General features: G+C 42.4%; 3 protein-coding genes across 3 annotated transcripts in view; 1 reads left to right on the top strand and 2 right to left on the bottom strand.

The window, feature by feature from the left end:
- LOC310823592 (protein NLRC3-like) overlaps nucleotides 1-3,667 on the bottom strand; it is a 17,614-nt gene extending 13,947 nt beyond the window's left edge. Inside the window, exons 1-2 of the mRNA XM_083696479.1 lie at nucleotides 3,320-3,667; nucleotides 2,870-2,947 (exon numbers count right to left, since the gene is read on the bottom strand). The gene's annotated coding sequence lies outside the window, so the exon portion shown is untranslated. The remainder of the gene's footprint in view (nucleotides 1-2,869; nucleotides 2,948-3,319) is intronic.
- The window catches only part of LOC310823696 (tripartite motif-containing protein 16-like), a gene marked incomplete at both ends in the record, with an annotated part of 45,825 nt that extends 36,894 nt beyond the window's left edge, over nucleotides 1-8,931 (top strand). The window contains one exon of the mRNA XM_083696552.1: nucleotides 8,378-8,931. Coding sequence (XP_083552678.1) covers nucleotides 8,378-8,931 — 554 coding nt within the window. The remainder of the gene's footprint in view (nucleotides 1-8,377) is intronic.
- A 14,930-nt stretch (nucleotides 8,932-23,861) lies between these two features.
- The window catches only part of LOC310823695 (uncharacterized protein), a gene marked incomplete at its 3' end in the record, with an annotated part of 105,586 nt that continues 104,447 nt past the window's right edge, over nucleotides 23,862-25,000 (bottom strand). Inside the window, exons 19-21 of the mRNA XM_083696551.1 lie at nucleotides 24,860-25,000; nucleotides 24,700-24,746; nucleotides 23,862-24,415 (exon numbers count right to left, since the gene is read on the bottom strand). The exon at nucleotides 24,860-25,000 is cut by the window's right edge and continues 33 nt beyond it. Coding sequence (XP_083552677.1) covers nucleotides 23,862-24,415; nucleotides 24,700-24,746; nucleotides 24,860-25,000 — 742 coding nt within the window. The remainder of the gene's footprint in view (nucleotides 24,416-24,699; nucleotides 24,747-24,859) is intronic.

The raw sequence follows: 25,000 nt of genomic DNA, 5'->3' as shown, positions 1-25,000 counted from the left end.
CTAACTGTGTGTGTGTGCGTGTGTGTGTGTGTGTGTGTGTTTGTCTCTCTCTGTGTGTGTGTGTGTATGTGTCTGTCTCTGTGTGTATGTGTCTGTCTCTGTGTGTATGTGTCTGTCTCTGTGTGTGTGTGTGTGTGTCTCTCTCTGTCTGTGTGTGTGTGTGTGTCTGTCTGTCTGTCTGTCTGTCTGTCTGTCTGTCTGTCTGTCTGTCTGTGTGTGTGTGTGTGTGTGTGTGTGTGTGTAGCCCCCGTCTCTGGAGGACTTCAGTCACCTCCCCCCTGAACAGAGGAGGAAGAGGCTTCAGCAGCGGTTGGACGAGCTGGGGAGAGAGTCACAGAAGGAGGTGGACCAGAGGTAACCGTGTTTTAACCGTGTTTGGACTGTAAACATGACCGTAAAATGATAAAAAAAATAACAAAAAAATAAAAAATCACTTGACTGCAACTTGACCACAACCTTAACCTGGGCGTCACTTGACCGTAATGTGACCATAAGTCGACTGTCACTTGACTGTAACGTGTCCGTCATGTAAATGTAACTTGATGATAATGTGACCGTCACTCGACCGTAATGCAACCGCAAACTCAACCACAAATGGGACCCCCTCTTCCCTCCCTCCCTCCCCCTTCCTTCCCCCTGAACAGAGGAGGACGAGCTGGGGAGAGAGTTACAGAAGAAGGTAACCATGTTTTAACCGTGTTTTTCGACCGTAAATTGAGTCTTGACCGTAACTCGACCGTAAAGTGACCGTCACTTGACCGTCACTCGACTGCAAACGGGACCCAGAACCGTAACATGACCGTCAATTGACCCTAAATTGAATCTTGACCGTAACTCGACCGCAAACAGACCCCCCCCCTCTCTCTCTCTCCCCCCCTCAACATCTCTCTCTCCTTCCCTCCCTCCCTCCCCCCCCCCCCCCCCACCACAGGGACGCCCTCACCAAGATGACTAACTCTCTCCTCTCTCTCTCTCCCTCCTCCTGTCCCCCTCCTGGCTGGCTCTCGGAGGTGGAAGGGAAGCACGGTTCCCGTGGCGACAGGTGACCCAGCGACGCCCCACCCCCTGCCCCGCCCCTCACACACACACACACACACACACACACACACACACACACACACACACACACACTGTAGCGGCCTTCCAAAGTTTCTTAAAATCCAAATGAACGCCGTGGATCGAGTGAACAGGTGGTCCCTTTCAAACACACTTCCATCACTTTCTTTAGAAAAATATATCCATTTATTGCCACAAAAGATGAATCAAAATGACTTGATAATTCCAGCAATATTGTAAGGTAAACGAAAGTTAACTTAGGTATTCCACAGATGATCAAAAGCTAATACTCAAACCTTTTATTCTTTACAGAACCGCCCCTCATGACTGCCCAACAACCGCAGACCCATGAGTCCTCCCCTGCGTTGCACAAGCACCTAAACACAAACATACACCCCTGCACACAAACACACCCATACACTCCCAACCTGTGATGGACTGATCTCCATCACAGGGGGTGTTGGTGTTTTAGGGATACTGCTGTGAGGAATTGAGTCACAGGGACCTGACCTGTGTGTGACCTGACCCTCTTTACCACTGAATCACTGCACATATCAAATGGAGTCGTATTGAAGAAGAGACTATGAATATGTGTACCAGTGGAGGTGGACATCGGAGGACGGGATCAGTGGAACGCATGGAATGGAATGAGGAATGGTATCAAACACGTGTTGATTTCTTCAAGTCAATCTAGATGGATCAGATCAAGGAGGGAAGAGGCTGTGGTGGTATGACCCCTCCTCCCTCTCGATGCCATGATGCTAAACCAAGATGGCCGCCTTAGCCTTGACAAAATGGCTACAAAATGGCTACAAAACTTCTCTCCCATATTCAAAGCTGGATAAACTCAGTAAAACATCATTTTACTGGCCTGCACTTGGCTGACACACACACCCATTAACCCTTTGAGGTATTCCAGAGCTTGTTTGACTCACATGTTTGCCCACTGTTTTAGCAATATACTGTCTTGACATATTGTAAAGTTAAAGTAACTCTTAGGTCAGGTGGGATTTGAACCATAATTAAAAAAAACTAGTTACATTTTAATGCATTATTGCACCAAGTGACAAGGATGTATTATGATTATGATGATTATGTAGTGCACCACACATGCTCTGAGGAAACATGTGCTTTCCACCACTGTTTACATTTTCCAGAAATGTGAATTGAAATAAGCCAAAGCTTTAATGTTTTGAAAGTGTTTAAATGTCCCACAGCAGTTCAATTATTTCACCAAAGATTGTTAGTAAGTTAGCCTGACAGATTCATAGGCTGTGTGTGTGTGTGTGTGTGTGTGTGTGTGTGTGTGTGTCTGTAGAGAAGAGAAGGAGGGGAGGGGAGGGAGGGAGGGAGGGGGGGAGGAAAGGAGGAGAGGGAGGGGGGGGAGGAAAGGAGGAGACAGAGGGAGAGGGGGGAGGGAGGGAGGGGGAGGAGTAAGGGGGAGGAGAGGGGGGAGGGAGGGGAGGAGGGAAGGAGGGAGGGGAGGAGAAAGAGAGAGACAAAGAGAGAGAGAGAGAGGGAAGGAGGGAGGGAGAGAAGGAGGAGAGGGAGGGGGGGGGGGAAGAACGCTCCCTTACACACATACACACACACACACACACTGTGTGGCAACCTGATGAGGTGTGTGTGGGAGGGAGCTGAGAGGAATGTAGGGTGGAGCATTACTCTCACACACACATACATGCACACACACACACACACACACACACACACACACACACCACTCCCCGACAGTTACAGAGACACAGAACAAGGAAGTTTTCACGCCCACAAGCACAAACACTTCTAGGAAAACAAAACTTACAGAACTTACGTTTTTTCAAAACTTATCTCTGACACTCTGCTGCTCAGTCTGGTCGTGTGTGCAGCAAAATGGCAGAGAGCATGGACTCTATTAGAAAAAACAAAACATACAGTAAACCAACTGATTGACTCTTCACAGAGGAGTGTATTCAACACTCACACAGTCTGTCTGTCAGTCTTACAGCTCTGCTGGTTGGTCAATAGTGACCTGTGTAAAGACTGTTGACTAGTCTAGACACAGTCATTATTATCTATTATTATCTAGGGCCTCATGTAGTTGAACCTACTAGATCACAGTCAGCTGGACTAAACCAGGTTGAGGCTTCTTTAACAGGCTGGTCACAAACAGTTGGCTAGCGTACTATTTTAGGGTTACGTCATTCTGTGACACGACACAAAGGCATGTGAGTTCATCCTAATCATATTAGACGGTGAAAAACAATGAAAAACATCAACTTACGGTTGTGATCTGTCTCCCACCTCAGTGCTCAGCTCTGCTCTCTGTCTGGCTCCTCACTGATGCAGCTCTCCTCTGGATGAACTAGTTTGTTCTTGTTCTGATGCAGCACCTCCAGTTGGTATTCGGACCTGTTCAGACAAAGCCAAAGCAGTTTTTTGACAGTGTTTAAATGTCCCACAGCAGTTCAGTTCTTCCACAAAAGATTGTTAGTAAGTAGAAAATGTAATAATACACACACACACACACACTCTTTTAGCTCACACATATACGCAATATCTTACAAGCACACACACGTACACAAGTACACATGTACACACACACACACACACACAAACACACACACAGACACACTCATTTACGACCTGGGTGTTGTATTATTGGAATAATCTGCAAAATAATAAACATTGGAGTTTGCCGTGGAGAGAACATACAGCATAGGGCTGGGCTCAATCACAAACACTCTGACACACACACACACACACACACACACACACACACACACACACACGGGAGTGCAGGTGGTGTGTGAGTCTTGAGGTGTGTCTCCTTCTGCCAGTACTTTTACATGTCTCAGTCTTCTCAGACTTCGGCACTGAGGATCAAGGTTCAGGTCCCAATACAGCAGAGTACGGCCATAGCAACTATACTGGAGCCATAGCAACTATACTGAGGCCATAGCAACTATACTGGGGCCATAGCAACTATACTGGGGCTATAGCAACTATACTGGGACCATAGCAACTATACTGGGGCTATAGCAACTATACTGGGGCCATAACAACTATACTGGGGCCATAGCAACTATACTGGGGCCATAGCAACTATACTGGGGCCATAACAACTATACTGGAGCCATAGCAACTATACTGGAGCCATAGCAACTATACTGAGGCCATAGCAACTATACTGGGGCCATAGCAACTATACTGGGGGCATATCAACTATACTGGGGCCATAGCAACTATACTGGGGCCATAGCAACTATACTGGGGCCATAACAACTATACTGGGGCCATAGCAACTATACTGGGGCCATAGCAACTATACTGAGCCATAGTAACTATACTGGGGCCATAGCCACTATACTGAGCCATAGTAACTATACTGGGGCCATAGCAACTATACTGGGGCCATAGCAACTATACTGAGCCATAGTAACTATACTGGGGCCATAGCAACTATACTGGGGCCATAGCAACTATACTGGGGCCATAGCAACTATACTGAGCCATAGTAACTATACTGGGGCCATAGTAACTATACTGGGGCCATAGCAACTATACTGGGGCCATAGCAACTATACTGAGCCATAGTAACTATACTGGGGCCATAGTAACTATACTGGGGCCATAGTAACTATACTGGGGCCATAGTAACTATACTGGGGCCATAGTAACTATACTGAGCCATAGTAACTATACTGAGCCATAGTAACTATACTGGGGCCATAGCAACTATGAACCCTTTTTGTCACCATTATGGATCCTTTTTTTGGGCACTTTCTGTTTAGGTAGAACCCTTTTTGCCTCGAACTTCATTCTATGTGGAACCGTTTTTATTGACTGTATACATTATAGCACAGACATACTCTCTCTATTTAATCTATGGTGTTCAGGGTTCATACCTACCTATTTAATCTATGGTGTTCAGGGTTTATACCTACCTATTTAATCTATGGTGTTCAGGGTTCATACCTACCTATTTAATCTATGGTGTTCAGGGTTCATACCTACCTATTTAATCTATGGTGTTCAGGGTTCATACCTACCTATTTAATCTATGGTGTTCAGGGTTCATACCTACCTATTTAATCTATGGTGTTCAGGGTTCATACCTACCTATTTAATCTATGGTGTTCAGGGTTCATACCTACCTATTTAATCTATGGTGTTCAGGGTTCATACCTACCTATTTAATCTATGGTGTTCAGGGTTCATACCTACCTATTTAATCTATGGTGTTCAGGGTTCATACCTACCTATTTAATCTATGGTGTTCAGGGTTCATACCTACCTATTTAATCTATGGTGTTCAGGGTTCATACCTACCTATTTAATCTATGGTGTTCAGGGTTCATACCCACCTATTTAATCTATGGTGTTCAGGGTTCATACCTACCTATTTAATCTATGGTGTTCAGGGTTCATACCTACCTATTTAATCTATGGTGTTCAGGGTTCATACCTACCTATTTAATCTATGGTGTTCAGGGTTTATACCCACCCTGAGTCATCTCGAGCCGAGCTCTCAGCCCACCTCGGCTCCCTCGGCTGGGTTTTCCATCCCGGTCGGTGTAGCGGAGTCAGCTGGTCCCGCTGTTCTGCTCTAATCTCAGGGTATTGCGTCGATAAAAGATGTCTGGAATGCCGGAGCCGATGTCCAGAAGTTGTCGTCGGCTGTACGATATGGACGCTAAACTGTTTTTAGCGAGAATACTTGAAATAAACAAGGAAATAGCCACTAATTCAGCGAGACAGCGGGCTTCGCGATGTATGCGCGCCGCCATCTTGGTACACGCCCTCCCTGCGTGATTGGTGGATTTGGTAGCAGGCTACGTTGAGTCGCTCAGACGCTGCCTTTTGATTGGTCGATTCGCACGTCCGTCTTCTTCGCTACACGTGTTGTCGGTATTGACAAACATTTCAGTGACATGCGCGCGATGCAGTGCTAATATTAGCATGTAGCCTACTTCACCGGATAAGAATACAACAATAGCATTTAGCATACTCCACCGGCTATGAATGCAACGTTAGCATGCAGCCTACTCCATTGGATAACCCGACTACGTTCACATGGAACATACTCCACTGGATATCAAAACCAAGATGGCGGCGCGCATGCGTCGCGCGCATGTCACTGTCACTGAAATGTTTGTCAATACCGACAACACGTGTAGCGAAGAAGACGGACGTGCGAATCGACCAATCAAAAGGCAGCGTCTGAGCGACTCAACCTAGCCTGCTACCGAATCCACCAATCACGCAGGGAGGGCGTGTACCAAGATGGCGGCGCGCAAACATCGCGAAGCCCGCTGTCTCGCTGAATTAGTGGCAATTTCCTTGTTTATTTCAAGTATTCTCGCTAAAAACAGTTTAGCGTCCATATCGTACAGCCGACGACAACTTCTGGACATCGGCTCCGGCATTCCAGACATCTTTATCGACGCAATACCGTGAGATCTGCTGGACTGGGGAGTCCACACTGTCAACTACAGACACTGAGGTGAGGTCTGAGACTATTCTTGTTGTCAGACACGTCATTCCTAAGTGTCTGTTACATTATCATTCTATGGAATCAATGATACTTGCACAGAAATGGTCAATAATTGAGACAGACAATGTACATTATCTTCCAATCAATTCTGATATAATGTGTGTGTGTGTGTGTGTGTGTGTGTGTGTGTGTGTGTGTGTGTGTGTGTGCGCGCGCGCGTGTGTGCGTGCGTGCGTGCGTGTGGTGGCAGGGGGGGCTGCTCTGTCTGCAGCCAGTGAATATGTTTCCATCCTCAATTCCTGACCCACCTGGCCTTAGATCAGCTCACACAATACTGCACTAACCCAATAGCTAGCAAATACATTATACCAGACGTAGAAATCCAGTGACTACAAATGTATCCATGGTTGCTTGCTCCCCTGTTGAGAGCAACTATAACTCTCACTCATAAATTCTTGCACCACAATGATCGTTTGGCTTCATGTATTTATTTGTATTCCTCATTCAGGCTGAATGGATGTGACCTCACAGAGAGATGCTGTGAAGCGTTGGCCTCAGCTCTCAGCTCAGACTCCTGCCACCTGAGAGAGCTGGACCTCAGTAATAATGATCTAGGTGACTGGGGGGTGAAGCTGCTCTCTGCTGGACTGGGGAGTCCACACTGTCAACTACAGACACTGAGGTGAGGTCTGAGACTATTCTTGTTGTCAGACACATCATTCCTAAGTGTCTGTTACATTATCATTCTATGGAATCAATGATACTTGCACTGAAAGGGTCAATCATTGAGACAGACAATGTACATTATCTTCCAATCAATTACTGTAGTGTGTGTGTGTGTGTGTGTGTGTGTGTGTGTGGTGGGAGGGGGGCTGCTCTGTCTTCACTCTCTGAATATGTTGCCCTGCTCAAATCTTGACCCATCTGGCCTTAGATCAGCTCATGGGACTCCACAATACTGCACTAACCCAATAGCTAGCAAATACATGATACCAGACATAGAAATCCAGTCACTACAAATGTATCCATGGTTAATTGCTCCCCTGTTGAGAGCAACTATAACTCTCACTCATGAATTCTTGCATCACTGTGATCATTTGGCTGCATGTATTTATTTGTATTCCTATTTCATTCATATGTGGCCTTTCAACTGCCAAATAAAGAGGATTTAAAGCTGCATATGTACATTAGAGAAGAATAAACAGATTCTTGATATCAGATGGAGTGACACTTTTTCCCCAGGTTGTCAGGCTGTGGAGTCCCAGAGGAAGGCTGTGTTTCTCTGGCTTCAGCTCTGAGGTCTAATCCCTCCCACCTGAGAGAGCTGGACCTCAGCTACAATCACCCAGGAGACTCAGGACTGGCGCTGCTCTCTGCTGTACAGAAAGATCCACTCTGTAAACTACAGACACTCAGGTAAAGGCTGAATATGTGGCTGGACGTATCAATGAGATTAATGCACTGTATCTATTTTCCACATGATTGTGAGTGTGACATTCAACCTCTGTGGGTTCTTCTGTGGTTGATATAGTGTGGACCATGGTGGAGAGTGCAGGCTCAAACCTGGGCTGATCAAATGTAAGTCACCACCGCTGTAGAGAATAGGACTGTGATATTACTCAAGAACCAGGGTACAGCAGAGTTCAAACAGAGCACCAGTATTGTATTCATATGTAAATCTTAAATATTAGCAAATGTGAATTAGTTTTATCCCTTTTAAAACATTTTCAATTAATCATTAATATTTTGTGAAAAAAATAATGTTGCCATAACAAGATCACATTGTGAGTATTGTAAGTTATTCATTTATATTGATTTGATGATTATTTTTGCCCTCTCAATCAGATGCCTGTGAGCTCACACTGGACCCAAACACAGCAGACAGACGCCTCTCTCTGTCTGAGGAGAACAGAAAGGTGACACGGGGGAGAAAGAAGCAGCTGTATCCTGATCACCCAGAGAGATTTGACTACTGGGACCAAGTGCTGTGTAGAGAGGGTCTGACTGGGCGCCGTTACTGGGAGGTAGAGAGGAGTGAGGGAGAGGCTGTTATAGGAGTGACATATAAAGGAATCAGCAGGAGAGGATGGGGTCATGACTGTAGGGTGGGAAACAATGACAAGTCCTGGAGGCTGTTCTGCTCTGATGACAGTTACTCCGCCTGGCACAATAAGAAGAAGACTGACATACCTGTCCCCTCCTCTGGCTCCCACAGAGTAGGAGTGTATCTGGACTGGCCGGCCGGCACTCTGTCCTTCTACAGCGTCTCCTCTGACACACGGACCCTCCTGCACACATTCCACTCCACATTCACTGAGCCGCTCTACCCAGGGTTTTATCTTTGGTACAATGGCTATTCAGTTACCCTTTGTAAACTAGTCTCAGGGAGATCACACTGAACACCAAAGGCTCAAAGATGACGGATCATAACATGATGCAGTTGGATAGTGGTGTGTTTTCACTGAGATGTTGGATGTACAGATGTTCCCTCTCCTAGTGTGTAGGGTGTAGTGTGTAGTGTGTAGGATTGTTGTGTGTAGTTATATTATGTTTTACTATATATATATATATATATATATATATATATAGTAAAACATAATATAACTACACACAACAATCCTACACACTATATATATTATGTCACATATATATTAAATGTCATATATATTATGTCACATGTCACATATATATTAAATAAAATGCATCTGATAGTAAAATAGACTGCAATAGAGTGACAAAAAATAGAAGCTTACATGTTTTTTAGTTTTTTTGATGGAAATGCATCTGACAATCCAGATGAATGATTAGATGATCAAATCAGACTGATGATGAACTCTGAGAATAACACAGGAGAGAGTGTCTGTATGTATATAAGAGTTGGTTAGATTGGGTGTTTGAGTTGTGATGCTGGATTACGTTGCTGTGTGTAAGGTAGCAGGGAGTGGATGTGAAGACAGCTCTCCTTCTCTGTCAGTACAACATGGACATGTTCTGTAATTCACTTTCCATAGATTCCTTCACCTGTCCATCTATCCAACGTACATGTTGTTCCTTCTCCTGTGTGTGTGTGTGTGTGTGTGTGTGTGTGTGTGTGTGTGTGTGTGTGTGTGTATATATATAAGAGTTGGTTAGATTGGGTGTTTGAGTTGTGTCGCCGAGGGTGAGTCTTGTACGGCCTTTCCCCGGCCTGAACACCATTCCCAACGGTCCCCAGTTAAGCACGGCAGGATCGGCCCGAGGTTTGAGAGCAACCTTGGTGAATCACCACGACACTGCTAGAAAGAGAAAAAGCTTAGCAGCCGGGGGCCCGACCTGACGAGGGACACCGCGGCTGAGGATGTTCCTGAAACACATTTTATCTTCCATCTATCCTTCAAATAGGTGCAACTGCATAACTGCTTATGAATGATAAGTTGATTCAAATAGGTGTAAACTGCATAACTGCTTATGAATGATAAGTTGATTCAAATAGGTGTGACTGCATAACTGCTTATGAATGATAAGTTGATTAAAATATGTGTAACTTCATAACTGCTTAAGAGGAACTAGAGTGTGAGTGTATGACCCCGTGTCAACATGTCTGCTTAGGCCTCATTGTGATGACGGCATGCTACCAATGAAAGTACTAAGAATATAAGAATACCAATGTTTGATTGTGTAATCTTACTCAGGGATGATTACTGATGTATGATACTATATTACTGAAGTTTATTTTGATGATGCAGAGTTTTATTATTGCATAAAAGGGGATATTATATAGGGCCTACGGGGTGAAGTAGGTCAGGTGGTGGGAATCCCCAACAAGAAGTACTACTGTGTCCATAATCAAGTATGAGAATGATAACGATGATTAAGTGTAACAATGTGAAGTATAGAGTGATTTACTGGTTTTGATCTATGATATTTGATCACTATACTGTATTACTGTTTGGATGTATTGTATTGATGTCGATGAGGTTTTGTAACACTGAGAGTTGAGGGACAGAGAAAGTTCCTTAAAAGGACTTCCCCAAAAGCACTTCCTTATTTACTTTAGAAGGAAGCTACTTAGCTACTAGCTTAGCTTAGCCACGGTTCTAGCTAATCGCTTAAAGGGTTAAACACCGCTCTGTTTGTAGACAAAGAAGATGTCACGTGTGAGGAATCTTGGGTCTGTTAGTAAACAGAGATTATGTCATATGAGATGAGTTTTGGATCAAAAGCAGAGTATAAAAAGAGCTCCCCGGAGCAGCGCAGCGGTCATTCCCCGCTGAGGAGCGTTAAAACCTGAAGAACCGGAGCAGGACGGAGCGTGTTGGATACCTCACCCCGGGGTGGAACTGGAGCTCTCATAGTCTGGTGCCCGAGAAGTTCTCCGTGGCCGGAGTTCACACTCTGATCAAATCCTGACTAACGGACTCGCCATTGGATTGCAACAGAGGACCTGGTGGATCTTTCTTTGAGGAAGAACGGACTTAGAGGAAAAGCTGAGACCGGTAGAGCAGTTTCAGGGGGCAAAGCTGAGACACTCTGCAGGTATCAGAGTCCCTCGGCCAGGGGAGCATAACACCGGCTCTTTACCACAGCCGTGGCGGAAAGAGGAACCGGCTTCACTCGACGGAGAGGACAAGTAGATTAGGCAGAGGAGGGATAGAGGTAGAGATTTTATTATTTTCTCATTTTTATAATTTTTATATTTTCATCATTTTAATATTTTAATACTCTGTCTGTAACCCATTTTTATGATAACTTAGCTATGCTGTAATGCTTTAATCCATTATTAAACAATCTAACCTGCATTTAAAGTAACGGTTTTCTAAACTCAATTTTTAAAAATGTTATTTTTATTGAACTATTCCATTCATCAAAAGTATTTTTACCTCCTCCTGGTGACATAAAAGGTTATAGATTACTGTGCATATTTCATCATATGATCTGAATGGTTATATCTAGCCCATCATTACCTACTTTGGGTAAATTGTACTTACCGATAAACACCTTTCCGCAACCACACCAACTTGCACTCATATAAGATTAGAGCAGTCGTTAACCATAGAGGTTACCCACTTCTGTGTACGGTTTTCGGGGGAGTTTTCAGTTCAACTGAAGTGGGTAAAGGAAGTCAATGGAGGAACTATGGGACGTAGACTGTTAACAGCGGAGTGAGTCTAATCCACACCAACCTACACAGGACCTGTTAGGAAGTAGCTTACAGGGTAAGACCCTGCAGGCTGACGTCCATACCTGTTAGTCGGAGGGTTGGTCCGGGGTCCTGTACAGGGCCTGAACTGCCGGGGAGACAAGGTGTCATGATCATCAAAAAAACCCTGAAACACTTTTGTGTTTTTTTTCTCGTGTAACTTTTAAATAAAGATTAACTTGTTTTTACTCATGCTGTTTCTTTCATGGAAATCCTGATAGTTCACGTATCGTCTGTGCTCTGTCGTAGAGCTGGGCATCTTCGGCTCATCGAGTTACAAGGAGACCTCCTTCACCTCACGGAGGAGGTGAAAGTGAGAGGTGATTTGTATTATTACTCTCCAGGACCAGCTGAGAGAGCGTCTCCTACAGATCGGCCCCTCCCGTTACTAGACTGGTCCCCAAACCGGTGGTCAGATAATACAAAGAAAAACAGGCTCGCGGCTGAGAGTGTCACTCCCCAGGTTTTCCCCCGTTGGTGTAAAATGGCTTGAAAGAGGAAAAATGTGCTAAACATAAATAAATAAATAACATTGATGGTACTTGATAATAATACGCACAGCACATAATATTATTGGAATACTGTGATATATACATATCTGCCATTTTACTGACGCTTTTATCCAAAGCGACTTACATTGCAGTGAGTGCGTACATTTCAGTATATATGGTCCCAGCAGGAATCAAACCCACAACCTAAGCATTGTTAGCGCCGTGCTCTACCAACTGAACCACAGAGGACCAGGTGTGTGACTGTGTCATGATGAGCCACAGAGGACCAGGTGTGTGACTGTGTCATGATGAGCCACAGAGGACCAGGTGTGTGACTGTGTCATGATGAGCCACAGAGGACCAGGTGTGTGACTGTGTCATGATGAGCCACAGAGGACCAGGTGTGTGACTGTGTCATGATGAGCCACAGAGGACCAGGTGTGTGACTGTGTCATGATGAGCCACAGAGGACCAGGTGTGTGACTGTGTCATGATGAGCCACAGAGGACCAGGTGTGTGACTGTGTCATGATGAGCCGCATCAAACCAAACCATAACAAGTGTGGAGTAAATATGTTGTCCCCCACAACTGAGTTACCCACACACACACACACACACACACACATACACACCCACACACCCTCACACACACCCACACACACATACACACCCACACACACATACACACCCTCACACACACCCACACAGCCAGCAGAGGGAGGAAGTCAGCAAGATGATTTACATGACCAGTTCCTGGTCATAGTCCAGTTCATTACACACAACACAGAGAAAGAAGCAGATTCCTCTCAGGAGACGGAACCTTAACCTCGATAGTAACGCAAATACACAGAAGCTGATTTCCGTTACCAAAAGGTAAGAATCTTACAGAAATATGACAGCGCTTATTTTTTAGGTTGTTTTTATTGCTGTTGTTTGTTGTTGAGGTTATTTTTGTTCAAATGTGTAGCTCACGGTATGAGGAAACAAGTCAAGTACAGTACACAAAAGTCTTCATTGTTAGGCTGGTTTTTAGCAGACGCCTTTGTCCAAAGCGACTTACAATATACATTTAAATAGATGACCATGAGTGATATTGTAATGCAAATACGTATTTAGACTTTGGTATGATGTTTAGACTGCAGTTTTTACTCAAGCTTAGCCAGGACTATGTTAGCCAGCTACCTAGCGTTTGTTTCTTCTACTTATATACCTTTTCTGATTATTAAGTGTTACTGTAAGCTTATGGTAATTCTCGTTGAGTTTGTAACGTTTGGCAGTGTAGGTTAAGTTACATCATTTTCGCTATCTTTTGTGTTAGCTAACTGCTCACATTAGCAAATTGGCTAGGTGAGAACATGCCTCCACGTGTTAGCTGTGTTGCTGTCCAGCAAAGGAGTTGGTATTGCAAGATCCTGATATGAGGACTGTGCATATCTGTAACTTCAATTGTGGGTATCAGACCCACAGAAAACGTTTCAACTTTTTACTTGGAATAGTTAGTGGAGCAGCTAGGAGGTGTTTTCTCCTCAAAATGAATGAAAAGCAACAGGCACATGCATGGTGAAAATCCTCATTGTTTCATGATTCTCCTGTAAATCGATGGCTTGTTGGTCATAAATCAATTGTAGTTTTCAATAATAGGCTACTGTGCAAATTCAAAAGGATTTTAAGGTTTGTAAAAAGGATGACTTTACATAAATTATATAAGTTCTTCATATAAAAACGACCTCAGTATCACTGCACTGTGATAGTGCGGCATATTCTTAATCTTGACACTTATGTTTTTATTTGTTTATTCACAGCAGGCGGTAACCCTCACCTTGTTTCACTCTCTTCACATTGATAAGCACTGTCATGTTTTACAGAGGCATTATGATTCTGGCTCTGGTTCTATTTGGACTGTGTGGGCCTGGCTTGATTAACAAATAGTTATTTAATTATATCCTTTTACAGGAAATGCTGGTTAAAGTGGAGATCCGAGGAGTGCAGGAATACATTAGAGTTCCACAGACTGATCAAGTCTTTCAATATTCAAGAAGTTCCTTCAAGAAAGTTTGTAGTTTATTTATGGAAATAGTTTTGCATTTAATGTTATCACTGTAGTTGAACATGCAATCTTAAATATTCTGCAAATACAGTGATTAGTTTGCAGGTGCTAGTGTCCCATAGGTATTACACAAACTGTTCTATCAGCAAATAGATTCATATTGTATTAATGCAATGTACTGTACTTTTGATTCTCCTAGTAACAGAGAAGTTTAGTCTGGAAGAGAATTTCAGTGGGGGCAAGCTAAGCTTGACTGATGTGTCAGGAACAGAGGTGGGTGGAGATGTCTTCGATGAGCTTGTAAAGTCAGGTGTCTTGACCTTCATGGTCCCTTTCCCAGTAGGTAAGGAAAGTACTTGAAAAGGCAAGGGTTTTGATGAGGTATCACAGGCAGTGTGAACCCTGAGAGGCACATAATGTTTTGTCAAATATTGTCATTATCATTTTGGAGGCCTCAAACTGTTATCATTTGATATTCTATTGATCATTATCTTTGGCACACATATTATCCATAGATGGACAGACTAAAATGTGTAGATCTGGATGTTCAGCTGGTCGAAAATTCTCATCTGTCGTGACTGCACTGTCCCCAGCTTCATCCCATTCATCCTTGGTCGCTTCATCCCATTCATCCTTGGTAGTGGCGGAGACTCCACTATCCCCAGCTTCATCCCATTCATCTGATTCTACAATTGTCCTTGAGTCCACAAGAAAGAGGAGGAACCCATCAGGCTTAATGGATCAATATGAAGCAAAACAGGTAAGCTTTGAAAAAATACATTTAAAATCCTCAATTAAGTCATTTTTATTATTGATAATATCTTTAAATATATATCTGCAGAAGAATATTGGGTATTCTGTATAAAGGAATGCCATAGAAAAGTGAATTGTTTTTTGGGGGGAAAAAAATCACAAAAATCCTCTTTTAAATTTCCGTAAGCAAGCTTCCTTACAAGCCTCCATTGTAACATGTTTTGTCAGAAAGTTGAAAATGTTCTGAGGGCCAATCAGAAGGGTGAGAAATCTTTAAGGAGTATGACAAGACGACAACACTACCGGATGCAACACGTAAACAGATGGTGAACATCCTGGTTGCAGATATGATGGAGTTACATGGGTAAGAATGTATCTCCATCTTCTCTCCCTTGCAAAACATACACACTTACAAGGTGGGCTCAAGCATAAACTATGATTTGTTTTGAAAGGAGGATTCCACCGCCAAGTGTGAGAACCAATTATGCACTGGGAATTGTGACACTTTTTCCGTACCTCTAAGATCCATTCTCCAAACAAGGATATGTAAGTTCTTGTTTTCTATGTGAAAACCCAAACCATTGTATTTTCTATACTTTCTTCCCTTTTTAGTTTCCTTGTTTGTATTTCAATCCTGTTTCAGATGAGTATATAGGTTTCTCAGCCTTGTATTTCCCACTAGTTTTTGTAAAGTTTTATATTGTCAGTGTCTAAACTTATTGTGTTGAGTAATTTATATGAATATGTGTGCCTTGGTTTTGTTGTCTTAAACAAGAACACTACTATGATCCTGAGGGTAACACTGGCTACATTGCATGGAGGATCAAGACGGTTCAACGCAACACCTCTGCTGGCTCCCGGGGTCATTCCAAGACAGTTATTCAGGATGGTCCAACAACCAGAGGAGAATCTTTGTTGGCCTGTGAACAGCTATTTGGTGAGGAGTGCAGGGAGGCGATATCTACAATCAGACATTCAACTGATGAATCTGTGGTCAGAGACAAAATGAGAGTGACTTTCGAGTATCGACAGAAGATGGTCCATGATGAGGATGCATCATCATCAGTCCTGGATGTGTTCCTTCATTTCCTTGATGTGCCTGGATTGGTAAGAAAATCTTTAGCTTTTGTAGTAGTTTCAGTATTTGACCCCACCATTTCCCTTTGTCATCTATACTTAAACCTGTATATCAAAATATTGTCTCCTTGTTTTTAGATCGACCAGGATTTCTCCATGATGTTTGGTGACGAAGTGTCTCAGAAATTCCTGGCAAAGTGGTCAACATTCTGCAAGCCAAAAGTCATCGCAGACTGCAAGACTCTTCCACCAAATCAGTACATTGTTGAGCTGCTGTCAGGAACTGAACCTCAACCTGAGGACAACCACGGTCAGTATAGACGGTTTTGTATTTCCAAAATATTTCATTAGTGTTCATTAGTGTCTAACTTCATTCTTTTGTGATGTCTTTAAGATGGGACAGTGATATGTCGTCAATCCTTTTTCTGCTGCATCTGCTCCCTCCGACCTCAAGAGGCCAGAAAAAAACAGCCAAGATCAGTTCAGCTCAAGCAGCCAGCCATCTTGTGAGATATCTTAAGGTATGCAAAAGTTAATTTTTAAACCTCAGATGTGCACTTTGAGGTGCAGATTATTTTGGAATTCTGAGACAAACATCATCTCATTTTGTTCATTCCATCTGTAAATAAGATGTGATGAAATGCTTTGTGATAAAAAAACCATGCAAAGAGTTTAATTTTCATATTTACTTTGTCCCTTTTCTGACCTACAGGAAGGAGCCAGTGTGACTACCTTCCTTGAGACTGCTGACACAAAACAACCATTCCTCCTCTGCATCGGTGAGCAAAGGAATGATATCCAACGGTTCTACCTTGTTATCGACCGAAAACCGAAACCATGCAAGGCACATACATCAGTGGCAGCTTTTGATGAACTGTTCAAAACTCACTACGTCTTCAGTCTTTCATATGACGAAGGTCTTTGTAATTTCTACACATTTATCCAAACCACAATTTACAACATCGATATCGGAAGAGCAAAGGAGAGCCCACGTGTTAAAGAACTTAGAGCAAGACTGCTGCAGCGAGAGGACTGCATTTATAAACAGCCTTCAAGATGTTCACATGTTTTGTATGTAAAGCGCACCACAAAAATTGTTTGGTTCTTTGTCAATATCTAAAATTTCAACATGGTCTATATCCTGGCAAAACGTTACGTTTAAAACGTGGAGAGCTAGGTTGTCCATTATTATTTTGTACTAAAAGTGGCTTCCGAAAGCACCTCAACAAGGTGCATAGTCACAGCATGGATCAAGAGGTTGATACTAATCAGGATGTTGCCACTCAGAAAGAACGTGAGGCGGAATGTTCAAGTGATCGCCCAACTGTTGTTGCCACTTTGCAGATTCCACCGGTACCAACAAAGCTTTGTGAAGTAACAAGTCAGCTATCTTCAATGTGTGGATCAATTGTTGCACATCTGCAAGCATCAGGTCTCCCTGAAAGTGCTGTCCAAACAAGTGTTTGTTCAATGGAAGAAGTCGTTAATGACGTCCAAAGCCAAGTAGCAGTTCTCAAAACGGTTTCTCCTGAAACTAAGAGTTCAGGCATTTCTCAAAAAATAGAGCACTGTTTTGATCAATTAGGTAATCCTTTTTCAGAATTAAACACGGGGGCAAAGAGGCATAAATATTACAATGAAAAATGGGAAATTGTTGAACCTAAAGAATATGTCCTTGGGGTGAGACTGGATTTGCGCAGAGGTAGAACTACAGGTGTCTACAATCAGGTTCCTGTAACAAACAAGTGCATGTATGTGCCGATTCTGGGTACACTCAAATCCATATTCAAAAACAGCCAAGTAAGAGAGAGCTTTTTACAGGACAAACAAAGTGAAAATGGTATTTACAAACACATCAATGATGGGTCATATTTCCAAAACCATGCCCTGTTCTCACAGCAAAAGCATGCTTTACAGATTCTACTCTATTACGATGATTTTGAAACTGCTAACCCTCTAGGTTCCAAGAAGGTGACACACAACATTGGGGGTGTCTACTTTACTCTAAAACATCTTCCACCCAAGTGTAACTCAGTACTGATGAATGTACATCTTGCAGCTCTATTCTACACTGAAGATCTGAAGACATATGGTTTTGATGTGATACTAAAGCCTCTTATTGATGACCTGAAAATCTTAGAAACCGAAGGAATACAGCTTCCTTGTTTTGAACAACCATTGTTTGGCTCAGTAATTCAAGTAACAGGAGATAATCTGGCTTTAAATAGCTTGTTGGGGTTTGTGGAATCTTTCAGTGCAACATATTTTTGTAGGTTTTGTTTAATGAGTAAGGAAGAAGTGCAATCTGTATTTACTGAGAATCATCCTGGGTTAATTTTCCGTTCCAAAGAGGCTCATACTGAACATTGTAGGGCACTCAATGAAAATCTTGAACTGCGGTCATTATATGGTGTTAAAAAGTCATGTGTGCTCAATTCATTTCCAACTATGCTGTTGATATAATGCATGATTTGCTAGAGGGTGTGGTACAGTATGAACTTAAGCTGTTTTTTGAGTACCTCGTTAAACAGGGCTATGTCTCTTTGAACTCATTGTCAGACAGGATACAGAGCTTTAATTACGGTTACACAGAACATAAAAACAAACCAAGTGGGTTAAAGATGGACGATAAGAGCAAACACCTGGGTCAGAATGCCGTCCAGTCATGGTGTCTTCTGCACACACTTATATTGGGTGATGTCATTGAAAGGGATAACAGTCACTGGAACTTTCTGCTGCTTCTAATACAGATTGTCAATATAGTGTTTTCCTACAGCATAACTGATGGGATGATATATTACTTGAAACATCTGATCTGTTATCACCATACTCTGTTCAAAGCATTGTTTCCCGACAAGAAGTTGATCCCCAAGCACCATTTGATGATACACTATCCGAGATGCATACAAAAAAATTGGCCCTCTTATCCATATGTGGTGCATGCGATTTGAAGCCAAACACACATTTTTCAAAAGATGTGGTAAAGATTTCAAAAATCTCACCAAATCATTGGTGAAGCAGCATCAGCGCCAACTGGTGTTTCAATTTGAAAATTATTGTTTTAGATTATTTGAATTTGGTCCTACAACATCAAAAACAATCAGCACCTTGCAAGGTGGGGAAGAACTTAGTCAGACATTATACTTAGAAGCATGTTCAAGTGTTTCAAGCACCAACTGGGTCAGAAATGATGGTACTGAGTACCAGGTTGATTTGTTCATATGCACTGGATGTACCGATGATCTCCCTGCTTTCAAAAAGATCTGTGATATTATTATATACGAAGAGTGTGCTTTCATAATAGCCTGTAATGTAGAAACAATGTACTATGATGACCACTTTAATGCCTACTGTATAGAAGACCAAATGGATGAGTTTTCTGTTATCTGCGTTGATGAACTGACTCATTTCAAACCATTTGACAAGCAGTGCTCTAATGAGAATAGTCACAAAGCATACATAGTGCCCTATTCTTATATGTAGAAAAGTTTTCAGTAAATACAGATTGCACTTCTGTCACAAAGTTGTCGCAGTGAAGTTGTTACATTATTTTTCATTTTTTATTTTGAATAAATAAGCCTCAAAGTCTGGTACTATTCTGTGATGTACATCATCTAATTTTGTTCATTGCATCTGTAAATATGATGTGATGAAATGCTTAGTAATAAAACCATGCATATTTACTTTGTACCTTTGCTTACCTACAGAAGGGAGCCAGTGTGACGTGTACATTGAAATTGTCTTTGTTTTGTCTGCCATTTATCTGCCATCAAGATCTGGATGATAACAAAATAAAAAATGTTTTTCATAAAGCAATCAACTTGTATGTCATTCTTATTTTTAATTGGTTCATTACCGAATTATTTAAATATTTAAATGTTTTATTTTAATTGTAAAGCAGCATATTTTGACTTTATAGTGTTAATGAGGCAACTCCTTTTATAGAAATTCAAATCACACTGAGAGAGTTAATTTCTAACACTAAGCACTGGAGTTGAAAACATGTAACACTGGTAAATGTTAACCAGTGTTAAATTTCAACTATAGAAAGAGTTGATATTAACTCTATTATAGTGTAAACATGGCAACACTTTCCAAAGTGTTAAATTCACTCTGTGGGGAGTGGACCCCTCCGGACACTTTAAAAGTGTTGAAATTAACTCTATTAGAAGAGTTAATTTGAGTCTGTCGATTTTGCTGTGTAGTGATTCAACTACTAGTGATTCGACTACTAGTGATTCAACTACTTGTGATTCAACTACTAGTGATTTGACTACTAGTGATGATTCAACTGCTAGTGATGATTCAACTACTAGTGATTCAACTACTAGTGATTCAACTACCAGTGATTCAACTACTAGTGATTCAACTACTAGTGATTCAACTGCTAGTGATGATTCAACTACTAGTGATTCAACTACTAGTGATTCAACTGCTAATGATTCAACTACTAGTGATTCAACTACTAGTGATTCAACTACTAGTGATTCAACTGCTAGTGATTCGACTACTAGTGATGATTCAACTACTAGTGATTCAACTACTAGTGATTCAACTGCTAGTGATGATTCAACTACTAGTGATTCAACTACTAGTGATTCGACTACTACTGATGATTCAACTACTAGTGATTCAACTGCTAGTGATTCAACTACTGATGATTCAACTACTAGTGATTCAACTACTAGTGATTCAACTGCTAGTGATTCAACTACTGTCTCCCGGCAGTCAGGCCCTGTACAGGTGCCCCGGACCAACCCTCCGACTAACAGGTATGGACGTCAGCCTGCAGGGTCTTACCCTGTAAGCTACTTCCTAACAGGTCCGGTGTAGGTTGGTGTCGATTAGACTCACTCCGCTGTTAACAGTCTACGTCCCATAGTTCCTCCATTGACTTCCTTTACCCACTTCAGTTGAACTGAAAACTCCCCCGAAAACCGTACACAGAAGTGGGTAACCTCTATGGTTAACGACTGCTCTAATCTTATATGAGTGCAAGTTGGTGTGGTTGCGGAAAGGTGTTTATCGGTAAGTACAATTTACCCAAAGGAGGTAATGATGGGCTAGATATAACCATTCAGATCCTATGATGAAATATGCACAGTAATCTATAACCTTTTATGTCACTAGGAGGAGGTAGAAATACTTTTGATGAATGGAATAGTTCAATAAAAATAACATTTTAAAAAATTGAGTTTAGAAAACTGTTACTTTAAATGCAGGTTAGATTGTTTAATAATGGCTTAAAGCATTACAGCATAGCTAAGTTATCATAAAAATGGGTTACAAACAGAGTATTAAAATATAAAAATGATGAAAATATAAAAATGATAAAAATTAGAAAAGAATAAAATCTCTACCTCTATCCCTACTCTGCTTAATCTACTTGTCCTCTCCGTCGAGTGAAGCCGGTTCCTCTTTCCGCCACGGCTGTGGTAAAGAGCCGGTGTTATGCTCCCCTGGCCGAGGGACTCTGATTCCCGCAGAGTGTCTCAGCTTTGCCCCCTGAAACTGCTCTACCGGTCTCAGCTTTTCCTCTAAGTCCGTTCTTCCTCAAAGAAAGGTCCGCCAGGTCCTCTGTTGCAATCCAGTGGCGAGTCCGTTAGTCAGGATTTGATCAAAGTGTGAACTCCGGCCACGGAAAACTTCTCGGGCACCAGACTATGAGAGCTCCAGTTCCACCCCGGGGTGAGGTATCCAACACGCTCCGTCCTGCTCCGGTTCTTCAGGTTTTAACGCTCCTCAGCGGGGAATGACCGCTGCGCTGCTCCGGGGAGCTCTTTTTATACTCTGCTTTTGATCCAAAACTCCTCCCATATGACATAATCTCTGTTTACTAACAGACCCAAGATTCCTCACACGTGATCCTCTCTGTTTACTAACAGAGCCAAGATTCCTCACACGTGATTCTCTCTGTTTACTAACAGAGCCAAGATTCCTCACACGTGATTCTCTCTGTTTACTAACAGAGCCAAGATTCCTCACACGTGATTCTCTCTGTTTACTAACAGAGCCAAGATTCCTCACACGTGATTCTCTCTGTTTACTAACAGACCCAAGATTCCTCCCACGTGATCCTCTCTGTTTACTAACAGAGCCAAGATTCCTCCCACGTGATCCTCTCTGTTCACTAACAGACCCAAGATTCCTCACATGTGACATCTTCTTTGTCTGCAAACAGAGCGGTGTTTAACCCTTTGAGCGATTAGCTAGAACCGTGGCTAAGCTAAGCTAGTAGCTAAGTAGCTTCCTTCTAAAGTAAATAAGGAAGTGCTTTTGGGGAAGTCCTTTTAAGGAAGTTTCTCTGTGCCTCAACTCTCAGTGTTACAAAACCTCATCAACATCAATACAATACATCCAAACAGTAATACAGTATAGCAATCAAATATCATAGATCAAAACCAGTAAATCACTCTATACTTCACATTGTTACACTTAATCATTGTTATCATTCTCATACTTGATTATGGACACAGTAGTACTTTTTGTTGTGGATTCCCACCACCTGACCTACTTCACCCCGTAGGCCCTATATAATATCCCCTTATATGCAATAATAAAACTCTGTATCATCAAAATAAACGTCAGTAATATAGTATCATACATCAGTAATCATCCCTGAGTAAGATTCACACAATCAAACATTGGTATTCTTATATTCTTAGTACTTTCATTGGTAGCATGCCGTCATCATAATGAGGCCTAAGCAGACATGTTGACACGGGGTCATACACTCACACTCTAGTTCCTCTTAAGCAGTTATGCAGTTACACCTATTTGAATCAACTTATCATTCATAAGAAGTTATGCAGTCACACCTATTTGAATCAACTTATCATTCATAAGCAGTTATGCAGTCACACCTATTTGAATCAACTTATCATTCATAAGCAGTTATGCAGTTGCACCTATTTGAGGGATAGATGGAAGATAAAATGTGTTTCAGGAACATCCTCAGCCGCGGTGTCCCTCGTCAGGTCGGGCCCCCAGCTGCTAAGCTTTTTCTCTTTCTCTTGCCGTGTCGTGGTGATTCACCAAGGTTGCTCTCAAACCTCGGGCCGATCCTGCCGTGCTTAACTGGGGAACGTTGGGAATGGTGTTCAGGCCGGGGAAAGGACGTAATAGACTCGCCCTCGGTGACACAACTCAAACACCCAATTTAACCAACTCTTACACACACACACACACACACACACACACACAGGAGAAGGAACAACATGTACGTTGGATAGACAGACAGGTGAAGGGATCTATGGAAAGTGAATGACAGAACATGTCCATGTTGTACTGACAGAGAAGGAGAGCTGTCTTCACATCCACTCCCTGCTATCTTACACACGGCAACGTGATCCAGCATCACAACTCAAACACCCAATCTAACCAACTCTTATATACATACAGACACTCTCTCCTGTGTTATTCTCAGAGTTCATCATCAGTCTGATTTGATCATCTAATCATTCATCTGGATTGTTTCACTGTCAGTTGCATTTCCATAAAAAAAATAAAAAAAACATGTAAGCTTCTGTTTTTTTGTCGCTCAATTGCTGAACCTATTTCCTATCAGATGCATTTTATTTAATTTAATAATGTATATATACATATATATATATATATATATACATATATATACAGTAAAAAATAATATAACTACACACGACACACTACACACTACACCCTACACACTGGGAGAGGGAACATCTGTACATCCAACATCTCAGTGAAAACACACCACTATCCAACTGCATCATGTTCTGATCCGTCATCCTTGAGCCTTTGGTGTTCAGTGTGATCTCCCTGAGACTAGTTTACACAGGGTCACTGAACAGCCCACATACCCAAGATAAAACCCTGGGTAGAGGGGCTCAGTGAATGTGGAGTGGAATGTGTGCAGGAGGGTCCGTGTGTCAGAGGAGACGCTGTAGAAGGACAGAGTGCCGGCCGGCCAGTCCAGATACACTCCTACTCTGTGGGAGCCAGAGGAGGGGACAGGTATGACAGTCTCCTCATCATTGTGCCAGGTGGAGTAACTGTTACCAGAGCAGTACAGACTCCAGGACTTGTCATTGTATCCCAACAAACAGTCATGACCCCATCCTCTCCTGCTGATTCCTTTATATGTCACTCCTATATAAGCCACTCTCCCACTCCTCTCTACCTCCCAGTAACGGCGCCCAGTCAGACCCTCTCTACACAGCACCTGTGGCCAGTAGTCAAATCTCTCTGGGTGATCAGGATACGGCTGCTCCTCTCTCCCCCGTGTCACCTTTCTGTTCTCCTCAGTCAGAGAGAGGAGTCTGTGTGCTGTGTTTGGGTCCAGTGTGAGCTCACAGGCATCTGATTGAGAGGGCAAAAATAATCATCAAATCAATACAATTGAATAACTTACAATATTCACAATGTGATCTTGTTATGGTAACATTCTTTTTCTCTTCACAACACTCTTCACAAAATATTACTTGAATTAATTGAAATTGTTTTACAAGGGATACAACTAATTCACATTAACTAATATTTTAGATTTACATATGAATACAATACTGGTGCTCTGTTTGAACTCTGCTGTACCCTGGTTCTTGAGTAATATCACAGTCCTATTCTCTACAGCCTTGGTGACTTACATTTGATCAGCCCAGGTTTGAGCCTGCACTCTCCACCATGGTCCACACTATATCAACCACAGAAGAACCCACAGTGGTTGAATGACACTCACAATCATGTGGAAAATAGATACAGTGCATTAATGTCATTGATGCGTCCAGCCACATATTCAGCCTTTACCTGAGTGTCTGTAGTTTACAGAGTGGATCTTTCTGTACAGCAGAGAGCAGCGCCAGTCCTGAGTCTCCTGGGTGATTGTAGCTGAGGTCCAGCTCTCTCAGGTGGGAGGGATTAGACCTCAGAGCTGAAGCCAGAGAAACA

This window comes from Argentina silus (genome assembly GCF_951799395.1).
Source record: "Argentina silus genome assembly, chromosome: Y".
In the NCBI taxonomy this organism is placed as follows: Eukaryota; Metazoa; Chordata; class Actinopteri; order Argentiniformes; family Argentinidae; genus Argentina; species Argentina silus.
This window is presented reverse-complemented; position numbering and strand designations above follow the sequence as displayed.